The 20,314-nt window shown below is 36.2% G+C and overlaps 1 protein-coding gene across 2 annotated transcripts in view; it reads right to left on the minus strand.

Annotated features, from left to right (window-relative positions):
• Positions 1-20,314, minus strand: part of LOC127624452 (potassium voltage-gated channel subfamily H member 5-like) — a 153,916-nt gene that overhangs the window by 76,009 nt on the left and 57,593 nt on the right. For both annotated transcript variants that reach the window (XM_052099280.1, XM_052099279.1), the window contains exon 7: positions 9,925-10,354. In XM_052099280.1, the coding sequence (XP_051955240.1) occupies positions 9,925-10,354 (430 nt within the window). The remainder of the gene's footprint in view (positions 1-9,924; positions 10,355-20,314) is intronic.

Genomic DNA, 20,314 nt, shown 5'->3' on the forward strand with positions numbered 1-20,314 from the left:
GTAGGAGCCATTTCTGAACATCGTGTCAGTCTGAGATTAAATAAAGGGACAGCCTAAATAAGAAGAACTATGGCGAATTCTCCAAGAAGCTTAGAACATCCTATCTGCCAACAACCAAGAAAATCTGTGTCCAGGTGTACCTTGGAGAATTGGTGCTGTTTTAAAGGCAAAGGTGGTCACACTGAATATTGATTTAGCTTTTTTATGTTTACTTGACTTTGTATGACATTAAGTGATAAATGAAAACTATTTATGTCATTATTTTTGAAGACATCCTCACTATACAGCATTTTTCACAAGTGCATAAAACTTCTGCACAGTACTGTATATCATCTCAAATGATTTCTAAAATGATAGAGAAAATGATCTTTTTTTTCTCCCCAATTTGGAATGCCCAATTCCCAATGCGCTCTAAGTCTTCGTGGTGGCATAGTGACTCGTCCTCAATCTGGGTGGCGGAGGACGAATCTCAGTTGCCTCCGCGTCTGAGACCGTCAATCTGCGCATCTTATCATGTGGCTTATTGAGCGTGTTACCACAGAGACGTAGCGTGTGTGGAGGCTTCACGCTATTCTCTGCAGCATCCACGCACAACTTGCCACGCACCCCACCGAGAGCGAGAACAACATTATAGTGACCACGAGGAGGTTACCAACCAATTTGGTTGCTTAGGAGACCTGGCTGGAGTCACTCAGCATGCTCTGCACCATTCTGTTCTTAAATTAGACACAATTTGGCAATAACCCCAGCTATTTATACTGTTTCTGTAAAATATTGATTGAAAGATCAATATACCTGCCATCTGGATGGACTGTTTAAACCACATATAGTCAAGATCCATAAACCCTGTAGACCTTAATCTCTGGACAGTAACATTCTACATCCCACTTAAATCGCTGGTGCTTAATGATGCATTGCATAATATTGTGCATGCCATTCACTCTCCCTGTTTGCTGTAAGAAATAATGATGGAAGCAGTTTCTCTTTTCCATGACAGCAGCAAGAAAAAGATTAGGTTTTGCATTATAGGTGCAAACCCAAATTTTCTTGGCAGAGAAAGCAACAGATAATCATCAGGTGCAAGCAGGCAGTAGAGAATACTTATTCGCGTCATTATACACATCATGATACAGTGTTATTTTTTATCTAATTTGAATTCAATTGTCCTTCATATGGTAGAAAGAGATTCTTGGCAGTGAATTCCAAAGAAAAGTCTTGCCTTTTATTTTTTGGATACAATTTCAGCATTTTAAGCCCTACAAATATAAACCTAAAATAAAGAGGAAATAAAGTAAAGAATTTGGAAGCTTGATCTCACTTTTTTTTTTTTTTTTTTTTAAGAAATGCAAGGAGAAACAATAGTAAAAAGCACGTCTGGTCACTCAGAGAAGGGTGAGTAATTAGTCAGAGACGGCAGATCAATAACTTCACAAACACAGGAATGCATCACTGTACCACACTGAATAAACAAGCCAACACATCACCTTTATTTGTGAATGGAGATTCTTATTGACAAAAAGCATGAATCAAAAGACTTCCAACACAATACTGTTCAATTGGTGAGTAAAAATGACTTTCTCTGTGGGGTGTACATACAAGACGTTTGAAATGTCTGACATCATATGCCCATCATGAACTGAGTTCAGTTTTATTCCTTCTGATCTTATTGATCTAAGCCAGGGGTCGTTCACATAGAACGCAATTAAAGTGAATGGTGACTGATAATAACATTCTGCATTCCATCTCCTTCTATGTTCTACGGAAGAAGAAAAATGTTATCTGTATCTGGAACAACTGTGAGTAATGGTGAATAGTGACAGAAAATTCTTATTTGTGGGAACTAGAGCTGAAATTCATATTGTGATTATTTCGAAAATTATTGCGATTCCAAGAACTGCAATATCATAAACAAAAAACCTAGTAGCTAAGTGATTCCTTTTGACCAAAATTAAGTTATGTTTTGCTTATGCTCTACTGTCAGAAAAGAAGCCTAAAGGCACCTCTTTTAAGGTTAATACTTGAGTCTACTAAGAGCCAAACTTTTTTCACTTCAGCCAAAAACAAACAAATAAAGAAATACAACTTTTTTCATATTGAAATTGTACCTGTAAAATATATGAGGGGTGTAGGAATGCTGAATCGTAGCAGTATCGCAATGGGGTGCCAATTATAACACCTTGAGACAAACATCAAATAACTGATGACGTTTGAATAAATTATGCACACTGGACAGAGATTTAGTGTGAGTTTACAGTAAATTCCTGACTACTAGTTGCAGGACTTTCACAGTATATTTTACAGTAGTATTTCTACAATTTATTAAAATTAAAAGACAACTGTATACTGTGACTTCGCAGTGAACAGGGCCATGAAATTACTGTAATTGTTTCCTAAATATCAATATTATATTGATTTTATTTTGATAAGTTGTGCAGCCCTAGTGGGAACTATCCCTTTAAGCTGGTATTTCAGCAGGGTATAATGCCACTTTACAAGACCCTATTATATTAGACATAGATCTGCCTTTCCTATTAATGTCTGCTCCAGTAAAGCCAAATGCCTCCCCTGTGCTGACTGTAACAGTCACTTACAAAAGTCAGAGGCTCAAACATAGTTCGAAACAAGCAGCAGAATGCCATTATGTGTACTGCTGAGTTCTATGAGGTGGAGACTCTATCACATTGGTGCACCAGGAACACATAAACCTTTGGAAAGCCCATAGATGATACCATTACTGCTGACTGAACTGTGCTGCAAAAACGCTCTTGTTACTGGCAAAGAATGGAATGTTTATTGATAGAATCAGGCCCTAAGAGACAGTGGTCACATGACAATGTGGCCCCCAGCAGTCCTGAGGCATATTTCATAAATTTCCTTACTCAGCACATGCCATCCCTCTTTCCCCAAACCGCATTAAAATGATATACTGCTCTATGCTGCACAGCTTCATCTGAACTACGTCCATACATGTGTCTTACACCCCAACAGAATGTAAGTCTGTGCGAGTTAAAGAGAGCTTTACAAGCATGGATCCCCAGGATTTATGTTAAAAATAGGAAAAAGGCTGGGGCCTGGGTATAAGTGACTCCATTCAGGCTTTCTAAGCAACCAATTGGCCCGGTTGCTAGGGTGGGTAGAATCACATTGGGTTAATCTCCTCATGGTTGCTATAATGTGGTTTGCAATAAGCCACATTATAAGATGTGCGGATTGATGTCTCAGATGTCGAGGAAACTGAGATTCGTACCTCCGCCACCTGGATTGAGTCACTACGCCACCATGAGGACTTATAGCACATTGGGAATTGGGCATGCCAAATTGGGAAGATAAGGGCAGAAAAAAAAGAGGAAAAAGGCTAATTTATACAAACAAGGAGAAGAACAAGAGATAAAAGAAGTCTACAGAGAAGCTCTACAACAAAAAGCCCATATCAGTACAGCCTATATTTACTCTGTTACATTTATTTGAGTAACTTTTTGGGGAAAACAATTTACTTATAGAGTAGGTTTAAAAGTGTGTACATTTTACACTCACTCAAGTAAATTTCGAATGAAAAAAATTTACATTTACTTCGTTACAATGGGCAGTGTTCCTGTCGTTACATTACTGGATTCCATTTTAATTAATGTGTCATTTATTGAGCGATATATATATATAACAGCAGAAGTTCACACAGCTGCACGTGCTGTCACAGACTGTCACTCAAGCCCAGTGAGCCCATCACTGCTGCAGCATCATGCTATTCAAAGTGAAACCTCTTATTAAATAATATATTAATTAGGGCTATCGATTTAACACGTTAATTCAGTTCGATTAATTTTATGAAAAATAAAGTGTTAAAAAAGTACGCAATTAATCGCAATGCCCTGGACTATAATAAGGACGATTCTGGAGAAATGCAAGCTTGTAGTACCACTTGTTTACTCCAGAGGGCAGTAAGTGAAACTTAGGCCGTATGGGCAATGCACAGTTAATACAGTGAACAAAACAACCCTTCAGCAGGCAGCACAAGTCAAGTCAAGTCAAGTGGTTTTTATTGTCGTTCAACCATATACAGTTAGTACAGTACACAGTGAAATTAGACAAGACAACGTTCCTCCCAGGCCATGGTGCTACATAAAACAACATAGGACAAACACAGAACCACATGAGACTACACAGACTAAATAACATACCTATATAAAGTACACGTGCAAACGAAACTTTATTCAACTTTACAATACAAACATGAGTTACGTTCTTGTGTTCAAAACACTTGATGGAGTGCAAATCCGAACTAAGGGATCTCAATATGTGTTCAAAGTATTAAACTATATTTAACTTGACACAGTGACCTAAAAATTGATGTTTATAACGCAACGCACCCTAGACGCTACACAAGCATGTCTGACGCAGCTGTTCATTGACGGATCCTTAAATAAGCCCTCATAATAAATCTCTAACTGATTGACAAATTCACTTGTGAAATGCATTGCTGTGAACTGTATGCCAATGATTGGCTTATGTTCAATAATATGGTAGTAAACAATACATTGTATTCTAAAGACGCTTTTTGTATTGTCTTATCAATGATAAGACATGTAATGCATTTTAATTATCTGAATATGTTTTATTATATATATATATATATATATATATATATATATATATATATATATATATATATATATATATATATATATATATAAAATTTTTAAATATTTAAAGATAACTATGTATAATTATTTCATCATTATATATTGAATTATTGTTATATGAGGGGCTTGTTTGTATATGCGATTAAATGCGATTAATTAATCGGGACACCATGTAATTAATTCGATTAAAAATGTTAATCGATTGACAGCCCTAATATTAATACAATGTTAATATAAAGAGTAAACACATTTTATCAAATGTACATTATTGTATTTATTTGTTATACTTTAGCTGGATAGCATTTCTGGGTGCATCGCACCCTCATCCGACCATAAACAGCACCAAAGTTATCATAACCTACATGTTATAACTGAATATTTAAATCATCCACAGGATTATCATTTCCATGTGTGCAGTCTCCTGAGTTAAAAATAACATCACCTCAGTGAATTATTTAATATAAAAAGAATTCAGCTTAATGGCAAAATTCTGTACAAATACAAATAAAGAGTACATTTTTAAAAGTATCTGTATGTTTTGCCTCTCTTTATGTTATTATGTTATTTTAATCAAGTAATGATTTGTAAAAAAAAAGTAATTTAATACATTCAGCCTGAAATAAAACTTTGCAGGAGTGAATCAAGTAGTAAACTGATGTCTCTCCAGCACGTGCTCCCGCTCTCAGCTACGTACGTCTTCCCAGTGGTGGATTATGGACAATTAACCATTGTTGAGTGTACATCAAATGCACACTTGAAATTAGAGTGCATTGTGGGTAAGAATGAGTGAATATAAGTAGGGAAAGATTGGCTCACTCAGAATTCAGACAATCCTACAAAATGGCGAACACCCGAAATAGTGCACTATATCAGGGTTGGTGCTCTATGCAGGCTGCATACTCTGCATTTAGAGAGCGGTGGTTCTGCTGTACAGAACTAATGATATAAATTATTTCAAAACTGAAAACTGTAATTATACAGGAATAAGAAATAAAAGCTATGAAAAAAAGCATGTATTATTAATAAAGCATGATCTTGCTTTGGTTTATATTTCAGCTTTATATATATTGTCCCTGTGTGACATTTTCATGTTTTCACTGTAATAATTACTAGAAAGGTTTCCAAACCTCTCTTCTTATTGACAAATTCATCCAGATCTGACAAGAGCCCATTGAAGGGATAGGGACACCCGAAATAATGCACTATATAATGGATGGGGGTGGTTTCAGACACAGCGAGTGTTCCAGGACCAGAGTTTAAATATTTCCAAACCTCTCTTCTTATTGACAAATTAATCCAGATCTGACAAGAGCATTTAAAGGAATAGTTCACCCAAAAATGCTAGTTTTCTCATAATTTACTGACCCTCATGCCAGATGTGAATGACTTTATTTCTTCTTAACTTAAATTAAGCTTTTTAGAAGAATTTCTCAACTCTTTTAGTCCATACAAAATGAATGGTTGGCAATATATTAAAGCAAAAAAAATTTTATCACATAAATCAGCATAAACGTAATCCATAAGACTCCAGTGGTTAAATCAATATCTTCAGAAGCATTGTGAGAGGTGTGGATGAGAAACAGATCACTTTCACATTCTTCTTCTTGTGTTTTTGGTGATTCATTTACATTACATTTACATTTATGCATTTGGCAGATGCTTTTATCCAAAGCGACTTACAGTGCACTTATTACAGAGACAATCCCCCGGAGCAACCTGGAGTTAAGTGCCTTGCTCAAGGACACAATGGTGGTGATTGTGGGGATCGAACCAGCAACCTTCTGATTAACAGTTATGTGCTTTAGCCCACTACACCACCACCACTCCTGATTCGTCTAGCAAAAAATGACAAATATTGATCTGTTTTTCACCCACACCTATCATCTCACATCTGAAGATAATGACAGGGTTGGGGAGTAACTAAATAAATGTAACAGGATTAAGTATTTAAAATACAAAATGTAAGTAACTGTATTCCCCTACAGTTACAATTTAAATAATTGGTAATTAGAATACAGTTACATTCAAAAAGTATTTTGATTACTGAAGAGATTACTTTGCATTTTACTGTCATTTGTTTCATTTAATATTTAGTCCTTTCAGATGAAAAACATTTATATATATAAATTATGCAATCCAAAGTACATTTGAATAACGGTGAACCAATTTCTTAAGATGAGTTACTTCAAACTTTCTTCTCTGCTCATACTCTGCTCGTATGAATGTAAATATGGAGCTGAAGAAACAAAAATAAACCTTGTGTAAATTGTCAGCTTTACGCTAAAATAAAATGCTATTTCTAGCCATTTTACATGCACAAGTTACCAGGCACGATCATGTTTTTTTATCATGAAAATTCACGTTGGATCATAATTTCTTTTTTCTAGTAAGACCTTTGATATTAGGGCAAAAGTAGTATTCTTGATCATTTTTGTATTGTTTTCCTGTAAAAATATCTAAAAATCCTTCAATTCGAAAAAAGATACATTTGATTTATCTTGTTTTAGAAACAACACTGCATTATATATTTAGGTTTTTCAGATGTATTTTTAACATGTGTATTTTATCTTACTGTACTGGCAGAGTTTTTATAGTCAAAACAAGTGAAAAAACTAGCAGTGCTGAAGAAGTAATCCAAAGTATTTAGGATACGTTACTGACCTTGAGAAATCTAATGGAATACATTACAAATTACATTTTACAGCATGTTTTCTGTAATCTGTAGTGGAATACATTTAAAAAGTAAGCCTCACAACCCTGGGTATGGATTTAACTACTGGAGTCTTATAGCTAACTTGAATCCTGACTTTATGTGCTTTTTGGAGCATCAAAATTTTGGCACCTATTCACTTGCATTCTACTGACCTACAGAGCTGAAAAATTCTTCAAATAAATCTGAATTTGTGTTCTGCAGAAGAAAGGACATTATACATATCTGGGATGGCATGAGGGTGAGTAAATGATGAGTAAATTTAGATTTTTGGTTGAACTTTCCCTTTAAAGTGATAGCTCAGCCATAATTTAATATTCTGTCATAATTTCTCTACTCTCGTGTTGTTCCAAACCCATGTGACCTGTATTCTGTGGAACACAAATTATGTTAGACAGATGGTTACAGACTGACATTCTCGTTCACCATTCACTTTCAAAATATATAGAGAAAAAAACATTCACTAAAAGTAAATAGTGACACAGGCAAACATTCTGTCTAATATCTCCTTATTGCGTTGCATGGAAGAAAGAAATTCATAAGGGTTTGGAAAAACATGATAGTGAACGATGACAAAATTACCATTAATAATAATAATAATTCTGTAATACATGTAAATGTATTATGTAATGGAATATAGGGGAGTTAACCTATATAATGTCATTTGTGAAAGTAACAAGTTACTCACTACTTGAGTACTCTTTATTTGGATACTTTCTTGCTCTTACTCAAGTAATTATTAATGTTAGTACTTTTACTTCTTCTTGAGTAATAATGTTTTTAAGTAATCAGACTTTTATTTGAGTACAGTTTGTGGCTACTGTACTGTACCCACTTCTGAGTACAGCTGGCTTTAACATGGTGATTATCCTAATAATATTTCCCCAGATCTAATCTAAATCCAGTCCCATGCATATCATGCATTAAACCTTGATTCACCAGCACCCCACAAAAAGTACAGTATGCTTGCATAGATGCAGGATTAACACAGATATATACCTACAGTATGTTATGGCACAGTGTGAACAGGCAATTCAACTCTGCATTAATCAGCTAGTCTTTCTAATGCAATTATTATGGTTTATTAGTGCAATATATCTAAGCACACGTCATCATTATTTAGTAATAGCTGGATTTGGCTAATGTAGCTACAATAGAACATGACACAATCCAACATGCCGTAGCACTGTGTAATGTATCCACGAAAACAAAACAAGGTCTACCCCCCATCTGATGTCATTTTTGTGTACAGAAAGCAGTATGCTTAAACCAACCAAGCGGCAAACCAACAGCAAATGCTGCACCACTACACATCAGGAAACTTTCAGTGCTGCCATCCTCTATAACCTAACTGTTCTGAAGTCAGCAAGTGCTCTAGAGTCAGCCTCAAAATTATATAATGTGTAAACAATCTTGAGTGCTGCCAGATTTCCAATTAATAATTTAAAGATTAAGTGTGTAATTTCTTTTTTGCACATGAACGTATTTGGTCTGAACTGCCCCTTCTAATAGTCACATTAAACTGGGATAGCAGGAAGTATTGTAATCTAACTGCTAATTAATTTGTCAACAGTGCTCCGCAATATGTCTTTCATGAACTCCTGTGTTATGGAATCAGCTGTGCCATCCTTCCATTCTGACTAACACAACTGTTTGTCAGCCTCCTGGGTCACTCTGTTTACAGTTTAACCAAATGCTTCCAGTAACAGCTCATCCTAGTACTTAAGGATCTTTGGAGAAGGTACTATGATGTAACAGCAAGTGATTAGGCAACCAAGAGCAAAGAGTGGTGTTACTGTATGAGAAGGTTTAAAGCCTGTGCATGCTTATTCATTATTGATTGAATGTAGCAGTTCAGAAAGAGAGGATATATCTCAGGAAATGTTTTCAAAGATGCATCAGAGGTCTTGTTGGGACATAATGCAAATTCTATTACAGATGTAAAGCCTGCTAGGGCAGAAAATTGAAATATATAAAATTATATAATGTTATATGATACCTATAAATGTGTCTGCAATGCTCTTGAATAGCACTTTCCTGACATGTCTTGATTGGTCAGAATGCAATTAGCACTATTCTAATGTTTTTTGGAATGTATTCCCTGTTTAAAAGACCTGCTTAGCTGGTTTATGCTGGTTTGGTGCTGGTCTAATTGGTCGACCAACATAGCCATGCTCACTAGCAAAACTTTGCTGATATTGCTGGTCTTGCTGAAGTAGCTAGTTAAGCTACGTAAGAAGCCTTATTGGGACACGAGCACATCTCATTTTGGGGACCTGCATCCCAAACGCAACATATGTTGGCAACCAATAACGCTGTTTTCTTCAACATGCGTTGCATTGGACACATTTTTGCAAAAGCGACTGTCTGAGATCCAAGCAGTCTTGATGAATAGTATTTAGTGAGTTTATGTGGTATGTTCAATCAATTATTTTAATTAAACTTACTGTAAATTATTAAAAGTCCTCTCAGAAAGTTGCTGAGGCCCCCTTGTGGGCCCCAGCCCCCTCATTGCAAACCACTAGTCTAGATAGAGCGTTCATGAAGCAGGGAAATTACTTAATGAATGATACTTACAGCCCACCATCATCATGGCCACAGAGAATATCTTCTCCCCGTCGGTAGTTGGAGCAATGTTTCCAAATCCAATTGTGGTGAGACTTGTCATGGTGAAATAGAGAGAAGATATGTAAAGCGTGTACTTTCTGGGACCACCTTCCCACTGGCCAGAGCCACTAGCATTGTACCGGTATGGTGTGCCAATGCTGATAGCTAATTGATAAAGCCAGCTGTCTGTCTTGATGCTGTTGGTGGCCTCATCGATGACCTCACAATCACCAATGCTGTACCAGATGCAGGCCAGCCAATGCGCCACCAGGCCAAAGACACACACCAGTAAAACTAATACAGCAGCACCGTATTCCAGATAATGGTCCAGTTTGCGTGCCACTCGACCCAGACGGAGCAATCGCACCACTTTCAGTGAGCTGAAGAGGCTGCTTAGACCCTGGTGAAGAAAAAAAGAGTCTATCATCAGAGAGAGTAATAGCATATACTAGCATAAACATCATCCTTCTTTCACTTCTTTCAAAAAAAATTGTTTCCATTAACCAAACATTCACGTCAAACATTTCTGAAGATTCTCTGCATGAATGTCTGTCTGAACAACCTATCCACCCTTTCTCCTCCTTCACTCCCACTAGCCCATCATCAGTCAGTGATCTAATTTTACATTCTAGCTAATCATCCTGTCAGTTGGACACTGCCCCAACCTCCCTTCTTAAACACTGTGAGTCAGTAATTTCGGCGCCTTTTTCACATATGATAAGCACAAATCTTGCATTTGCCATTGTTCCAACTGATCTTAAAATTGCCGCTGTTAAAGGTCCCAACTTAGAACCATCTTCCCTCTGCAACTATCATCCTATTTCTAAACTGCCTTTTATATCAAAACGTCTCGAAAAAGTTGTAGCCTTCCAGTTACATTCACATCTTGCAGCTAATAATCTCTATGACCCTTTCCAATCTGGCTTTCGCCCATATTCGACAGCACTGAAACTGCTCTCTTGAAGGTTATTAATGATCTCCTCCTCTCTGCTGACTCTGGATTTCTCAGTATTCTGATCTTGCTTGACCTGAGCTCTGCTTTTGACACTGTTTACCACAAAACACTCCTTTCCCGACTTTCAGATATTGGTATTACTGGCACTGCTCTATCCTGGTTTTCATCCTATTTCACTATCAAACAATTTTTAATCTTGATTAAGAAAAACAAATCCACTACTGCTCCTCTCACTCAGGGTATCCCCCAGGGTTCTGTACTGGGTCCACTACTGTTCATAATTTACGTTCTCCCACAAAGTCAGATCATCCATCATCATGACATCATGATCATCACAGTTATGCTGATGACACCCAGATTTATTCATCTGCACGTTTTGATAAAACACATGCCATCAGCTCATTAACTGCCTGTATCAATGATGTAGAAAACTGGGTAAACAGTAATTTCCACAAATTCAATGCTGACAAAACTGAGATCATGATTTCTGGGCAAGAAACACTTATAAGAAATATTTACATTTGTGTCAATATTGATAGAAATCTGACCAAACCCTCTAAAACCATTAAGAATCTGGGAATCACTTTCGATCCATCTCTTACTTTTGAAGCCCACATCAGAACCATCGCTAAAACGGCTTTCTTCCATCTACGTCACATTGCATGATTTCGCCCCATTCTCATTTTGAAGGATGCAGAATCAAAAGTTCATGCTTTCATTTCATCACATCTCGACTACTGTAACTGCCTCTTTACTGGCCTACCAGCTAAAACTATTGCCAAATTACAATACTACATCCAAAACTCTGCGGCTACAGTTCTAACTAACGGCAAGCGTTCTGCACACATTAATCCCATCTTGTTTAGTCTTCACTGGCTGCCTGTCTCACGCTGCATTAAGTTTAAAATTCTTCTCCTGATATACAAAGCTCTCAATGATCTGGCACCTCATTACATATGTGATCTGCTACATCCACACACACCAGCACGCATTCTTCATTCTTCTGATTCCAAATTGTGGTCTATCCATCGATTTTGTTTATCCACTTTTGGTGGGTGATCCTTCAGTGTAGTTGCTCCTATACTGTGGAACTCTCTATCTCAGAACGCTCTGTGACATCTCGTCTATTTCTATCTTTAAATCTCAGCTTAAAACACATCTTTTCTCAGCACATTATCTGTCTATTACAGATTGATGTTTTATTTCCCCCTTGTTATTGAGATTGTAACTTCTGTTGAAATGTATATTGTATATATATATATATATATATATATATATATATATATATATATATATACTGTATTAAACTGTATATATAATTCATAAGATGCACTTGAATGGCTTAGTGAAATTTTCAGGTGAAGATTTCGAGGTAAGATCTTCCATGTTCTTCTACTGCAACATGAATAATTCCAGGTCGATGGGTGTCATAGTTCCACAGAACTGCTCTCTCAGCCTATAGCTACTTTGATCTAACACCTTTCATGTCAGATGAGGAGGAGGGGACAGGCAGCTGATAATAAAACCTGTACACTGCACATCGAAGTAGAGTCTAAGGTTATTATTTACAGGGACAATTCTTTAAAGTATAAGAAGATAATTAATGTATGATGTACAGTATATTGTCAAGCATATCATTAAAGAGAAGAAGCTTTCATTCAGCTATGCCAACACACATGCACAGTCTTTCTTTAAACAAAAGCTTAAACACTGCTGGTCAATAGGGATGTGCAGCGAAGCCATTATCTGTATTTGTATCTGTATCAAATTTACTATACATTTCAGTTAATAATAAATGTTAGTTTAATTTATGATTTTGTCAGGATTAGTTTAGTTTTTATTTTGTAATCACATTTCTATTTCACTTTTATACATTTTAGTCTTTACTAATTATAGTTTTGAGAGTTAACAAAACACTTCCAGAATGTTGACCAAAGCAAGACATTTGAATTTAAGCAAAGGTAAACTTACACAGTACACTTAAAGCAAAACGAAACAGTTAAATATTTGCACAGTTTAGTTAGACTCTTAGCATATTTGTGCATAATAACATAATTGTTTGAGATTCAACAAAGTCACAAAGAACCAAACAAAAAGCAAATCAAAAGTATAAATTTAAAAACTCAAATTAATGTTAAAAAGGCAATCTTGTTAAACTGTTGATGATAACTGTACTGATGGCAGTTGCTCCATCACTTTGTTTATATATGTTTACATTTACTGCATACAATATGATACATGTCTCTTATAATGTTGAAATCCTTGGTTGTCTGTTAAATATAGCATGCTATCCATTCAACCACGAAGCCAGAAGCCGCGTCAGTGGAAATGATCGAAATATGGACATGAAGAAAAAAGTGTATCACATCACAGACCACATGAACAATGACTTCCTCATTCGGATCTAAATGTATAAACTCTATGGAAAGCGAAAAAATTATATTTAGTCTGATGAAAGATTGAATATATAGATGACTACAAAAATGTATGGTTTGTCAATATTTTCCAAGCGATCTCTGGTATTTTTATAGGTTTATTGAACAGTTCTGGATCTGGTACTGGACTCAGGCTGCATATTCTAGAAATATTATGCTTTCTGCTTCATTCTATGAATGGAATCCACATGAAAAGAGTAAAAGCAGTTATAACAACTCACCAAGGATTGAAAGTAAGATATTTGCATAGATTGTGCGTAATTTGTAATGTTTACATGGGCTAATGCTAACGCTAACATGCGAACACTTTTGCCATAGTATTGCACCTGTTAGCCCAGTATGCCAGCCTTCGCCACAGAAGGACCTGAAAATATTTATCGAATAAATTATTCTGATATCACACTGCAGGAAACTGCGCTTCTGGGTTTTTTTGAGCAGCAGATTTCAATGGTGGAAATAGGCAGAACTGCAGTTTTAATAATATTTTAAGCTTAATAGAATGTAATAATTAGGGATGTCCATGAATAGTCGAATGCTCCTGTATTCATTTTGCAATAAGAATAAAAAGAAATTAAAATACTATTCGAATATCGCAAAGTTTTGCTTTACCGGCCAGATATACAGTGAGATGCATGTTCAATCCTGAACACACAAACTAAAACAGGCAGTTATAACAGAATGCACTGGGTGGCGCTGTTGAGTGTGGATCACATTTGTTGAGCAAACCGTTCTGTCAGTATGTTTAGATGGACACCAAAAAGCAGATTATTGCCGAATGTGGCTTACTGTGAGAAAGCTGGGCTCCTGTTTAAATGTATATGTATGCTGGATAAGCGGTGTACTCTTTACTCCCATATATGTGCAGCTCATCAGAAAGCAGCATCCCTGTAAAAACCGAATCCCCGTGACAATTCTGTAAACAACAAACATGGCATCCGAGAAAGACTTTGCTAGCTGAGGGACATTCCATCATTTAAACTGGTGTGTATAAATGAGTATAGTTTACAGAATACGTGGATATGCTTGTTTTTATCAACAAAAACATGAGATACAATATAAACATAACTATTATATGCAGAGTGTTTATATCGTCCTGTACATTAATTGTGTCAGTCTACACTATTAGCGGTTTCTTTTTCTTCACTTTGCGTAAGCTTAAATGCTTTTATTCTATACTTTTTGGTTTTCATGCATTACTTGTTTAAATGTTTTCAACAAAAAAACATAGGACATGATATAAGCTTGTTTTGGATGTAATTAGAAGCTAGATAATTGGATATAATTTTTTTTAATGGTGACGCAATCTTTATGACTAAATAAATCATTTTACAATGTCCTTTCTCATTAATTACCTTCATTTAAATCATAGAATATTTGAGAAATCATTTTTATGAGCTTAAATATTAGAATACAAAATGATCGATGAATGCCCATCCCTAGTAATAATGTCTGTTAATGTTAATAAAAGTAATTATAAAGGAATATCTATGGTTTACAGTGAAGAAATTATGTGGGTTCTTTTCAGATTTATCGGCAAAGCAAGTTTCAATGAGATTTAATGATCATGTCTGACATGTAACAGGTTGATGAATACACATCCTCACATGTTTAAGCCTAAGAAATGTGATATATAAAAATAAAAACTACCACTAGACATGCAATATGTGTCTTTGCTGCTTAAATTATTAACCCACATACAATAAATAATAATATTTTAAATATACTATTATATATAATTTTATACATATAAACATATAATAACATTTATATTATCTTATTCCATGTCAGGTTTAGTCTATAAATGAAAACATGAGAATCACATGTGAATGGTGTGATACATTAACATAGACATTTCAAGAAATGGAAAGTGTATATGTTGTTGTATCTTAATGTTACACTTGATAAGCTCCAGACGCACACAATTAACAGAGACCGCAAACCGTGTTGGGACCACGCCCATTTGATATATTCGCTGAGAAAAGCCGCAAAATTAAGGTAATTCCAAGATAATACATTATAGCTGCAGACCAGCAAAGCATTAAATAGACACTACAAAATATGTCAATACATTGTTTATTTAAATTATAAGCGTAATCACTGTAAACATAAGCCTATCACTGCCCTACATTTCACAGCAACCCATTCTGAAATAGTGTTTCTCAAGACTTAACTGACATTCACACAGAACACATACTTGCATTTCGTTTACAGTATTTTTACATTTCTGGTCCATATTCACATGCGTTAGACCATTGTCTTTGGCTGTTTTTTAGCATCTCGCACCATGAGCACCACAATTTTTTATATTATTATTTACTTTTGATTAAATGCGAATGATGGCCGTAACATTTCTATTATTCTTTCTTCTGGGCTCCCATTTCATTTTTGTATTAGTTATAAAATTTCATTTTAAAGTGATTTGTTCCAAATCTTTCATAGCCAAATAATACATACTTTCTGAGCCTCTAGAAGACAACTTGAGGTAATATTGATGACAAAATGGAATGACATGTTCTGTGCACACACTTTATGGAAGGCACAGTGAAAATGAGAGGATGAGAAGTAAGTACACCTAATTGTTACATCCACAACAGCTTTGGAGGCAGACTGTCAGCCCAAAACTGTTTATAAATAGTGTGTACCTTATAGGTTTAATAAGCATTTTCCTGCTGAGGATTTCCGCTTTTTGTTCCAGCTGTCATGTAATCAAAAGGCTAATTTCTCAAACATGCTTTATGTTCCTGAAAGGAGCAATTTTCCCTAGACACTGACAAGGAGGAAGGAGGGTAAAAATAGATGTGTTTATTCTGCAGTATTGCATGAAAACCTGAGGCTTTTATTGCGCTAGCAATGAAGCAATGCTAATTTTGCAAACACAGTCAATTCTCCAGGCAGTGCCGCTCCTAACGGATACTTTGCCAAGTAATTTATCATTTTAGGGGTTTCTATCTAATTTGCATCTGTGCTTATTTAGCATTTAGCGAACCATAAAGTTTTTTATTGTTTTCTGTGAGGTGAACCTGAGCTAAACAGATGAATAGCTGTGAAATTAATCAATTTCCCTTACTATTAGATGTGAACATTAGAAGGTTATGTGTGCTCATAACTCAAGTTAGATGTGATGACCCCAGAGTTGTATCAAGGGATAATGAAAGCAAAATTTGAATGGCTATTCATGAAACATGCAATGTGGGCCTGTGTCAAGACAAGGGGAATGAAGCTTGTGCTGTCTAATTTGAATTGACTCACATCTAAAATCTTCAGATAAACAAACACACTAAGGGGTGCAGCATTCAAAGCAACATTAGCATAAATTAGAGAGCCACTTATGTTTTTTGCTCAACACAAAATTGGGAAGATGTTACTGCTGTTGTACAAATGAGAAATTGGGGCCAAGGAGCTATAAACAACAAAAGAAAAGAGGGCAGAGAGAGGCAGTTAGAAAGAGAGCAAACTTACAGGCAACACTGAGTCCTCTGCACGCGTGGCATTTCGCGAAGAGTGGGCTGCAGCTGGCAAGTGTCCCACAGCAGAAGGGTCTACAATGGGATCCTATGTCAAAAAGACAGAGGCATATGTTTCAAATCAAAATATCATGGCAAACTGCATTTGTATGTAATAATCACCGAGCTGGACATTAGGATTCAAGAAACCCATTTACAGTTATTAGATCAGGACAGCAGTACACTGAACATGTCAATGAAGAAATTAGTATCAACAAAACATAATCTATGCAGGCAGGACACGTCAAAACAAGATGCTAATTTAAAAACATTTAAATGTCCCATAGCAACAATTTACATTTTCTTTGTCTTAATATGCACCCTTTAAAAAAAAAATTTGTTCACCCAAAAAATGTATTCTGTTATCTTTCCACAATTTCAAATTGTTACAAAATTGTATAACTTTTTTCTTGACATAATTTTCAGTTTGGTGTACATCCAACTATTTAAAGGTGAAGTGTGAATTTCTTGCTAGCATCACAAACAGAAATCGCAAAAATATTGACTTTCTTAATACATTCCCTGTCTTCCATTGGTCTGAGGAAAGAAATAGTCCCGCCCCAAACTCACACCATTGATTGAGGTCTTGAACATATGGAGCTACTCAGGATGCTCAAAGAAACAGCCAACAATGTTTAGACTTTTCAGGAGAATCAACCAAATGTCTTTGCATATTAGACTGAGATAGGAGAAAAAATTTAAACGTTCAAAAATACACATCACCTATAAAATGTACAGAAAAAGACTAGGTAGTTACAACACAAGTCCAGAAAAGTCAGGAGACTAGGTAGGCTGCCCATAGGGCAGTCAAAAACAGAACAGTCTCAAGTCCCTTGGACAGAATCTGACAACTGCATTTTAATCCAATGACAGACAGCTGCACTCTTACCAACTGCCTTTAAAATGTCTTTAAATATTTATAACATTGTGGCAAGGTGGAGGGCGGGGCGGGGATTTTTTTTCTCTCTCTACCTCCTCTCTCTCCCACTTCAGCTCCTTGTTGGCCTTTCTCTCTTTTTTTATTAAAATGTTTTGTTAATTTGGCACGATCGCTGTTACAGCATGTAGGTGCCACATTTTTTTGGTTTCCCTCCCCTTGTCCCCTCCCTCATCCAGGTAGATGGTGAAGACCTGCCGGCCTGAGAGAACTTGGGAGGAATGTGGCAGGGCAGAAGGCGGGTCGGGGCTGGGTCGTTATTCCGCAACACCCGGCCCCTAATCAGGCTAATCAAGCATCAGAGAGGGATACAGGCCGACTGAAAGCTGCAGTGCGGGAGAGAGAGAGAGAGAGAGAGATTTACGGACAGTCCGACACCTTTGTGTGTTTGTCTTTTTGGTTAAGTTTTATATTAAACTATAATTTATATTGTCAAGCCGGTTCTCGCCTCCTCCTTTCCATTAATCCCTTTACAAACATACTTTGTAGCCTTTTAACATGTGCAGACTTAAAAAAAATTCACATCAGTGACAATAATTTAAACTCTTTTGCTTTTGGTTTACAATGTATTTAACAGAATATTTGCAGTGCTTTTTTATATTTGCTATCTTTTAAAAAATAAATAGCCTTTATGGATTACATGGCTCATTGCAGATCTGGCACATTGCACATTCGCCTTAACACCTCAACAATTGTCCCACTGAGGTTGTGGTTAGTGTCAGGTTCAGGAGAGAAACCGTATTCCCTGAGGGCCAACAACAGGTGTTGAAGAGAGGCCATCAGCTTTACAAAAACTCTCTCTGCTGATAAATATACAATATATGCATACAAACATGTACACACAAGTATGTATATACTGTAGTGTTTACTACTGTTTACTGGTGTAAGCATTCATGCAGGAGGCAGACAACAGGATTAACTTGCTTTTTTGAATGTTTATTCTGAACTCAAGAATCAAACAGAACCACGGGTTAAGCCCGATGTACTCTGTACGATTTTGGCTACAGTTTTGCTGTCTGAGACAAATTTCGGGAATTCTAAAGGATTTCTGTCATCGTAGGACAAAATCGGCAATCTTACAACATTTAGTATGACATGCTACCAGACAGCCTATTAGTAGCCTTTGGGATGAACTTTAGCCTTCGACGAAGTTCTGGCAGAGTCACAAATTTTGCGTCACAGTCGTATAGTGACTGTTATTACAACAGTCAGATGAGATAGTCCACTGCTCTCTCGCACACCAATTCACAGTTTTTTTCTTTTTCCTCCCAATCCAATTTCAATACCTGAACTCTGGGTATCAGCTGATATGATACCAGTGATGTTGCCTGTTTTTCTTAAAATAGCTATACTTCTGTGTGTGACGAGGGTCTGGCAAGTAGGATTTTAGAACCCAAATGCAGAACATTTATTAATTTCAATGAAAACCAAAAACCATAAAGGGCAAAATTAATGAGAACTGAGCAAAACAAGAACTAAGCAAAATAAGCCAAACAATAAAGACATCAAATAATTCCACACACACACACTTAAAACAAGAGTTCTTTGAAAAACCTATCTGTAACAGTATATGGATGGGCAAGGAGGAGCCAGGAACAGGCTGAACATTAAACAAGTTTAATAAGAAATTCAACATCAGACAGACAGACAGACAGACAGACAGACAGACAGACAGACAGACAGACAGACAACACAGCCACATGCATCTCTCTCTCTCTCTCTAACTGGTGCCTCCGGCTCCCCTTTAAGTTGCTCTCCCGCTGATCAGCTGATTCAGCACAAGTCGTGCATCATCACGGCCCGGCCACGCCCTCCTATATATACAAAGAACTAATTAACTATCGAGACACACCTGTGCAAAATAGAAAGGAAACAGGAACAGGAAACACACAACTTAAAAATAAGAGTTATTTCAACAGACCTATCAAAATTAGATTTCACACATAACATCATATTCATTACAGTGTGGAAGTGATTGGGTGTTCTCTTTATGTGTAAAGAAACAAACCTCTAACTACACATTATTTATTTATAAAATACACACACACACACACACACACACACACACACACACACACACACACACAATTAGGCTAGATAAAAGCTTGTAAAATGAAATATAAAAAACTAAATATTTCAGAAAGACTTCTGTGTTTTTGTTTGTAGGCTAATTCACAGTACTTTAATAATTTTTTTCATTTAAAATCTGGTCAAATACTCCTCCGGTGCCATTCTCAATCGGTGTTACAAGCAAACTGAACTATGAGCAGCTAATTCTGAGATGGAGTTCGTGTTTAATGCTTATACATTGCAAGCCACTCTGAAAGCTAAAATAGCAGTGCATGCTATGAATGTACATGTATCTGATAAGCTTTGTTTTTCTTTCTTGAATTATTTCCAGTAAAAGTTGAATGCTGTCCGCCATTGCATTATAGATGAGGCTTTAGATTTGAGTTTTTTGCCAGACCACTCTTGTCAATATTTGTCTAGTTTTTACTCCTACAAAACCCTCTATCAGACATAATACTGA

The sequence above is a fragment of the Xyrauchen texanus genome, chromosome 30 (assembly GCF_025860055.1).
Source record: "Xyrauchen texanus isolate HMW12.3.18 chromosome 30, RBS_HiC_50CHRs, whole genome shotgun sequence".
Classification (NCBI taxonomy): Eukaryota; Metazoa; Chordata; class Actinopteri; order Cypriniformes; family Catostomidae; genus Xyrauchen; species Xyrauchen texanus.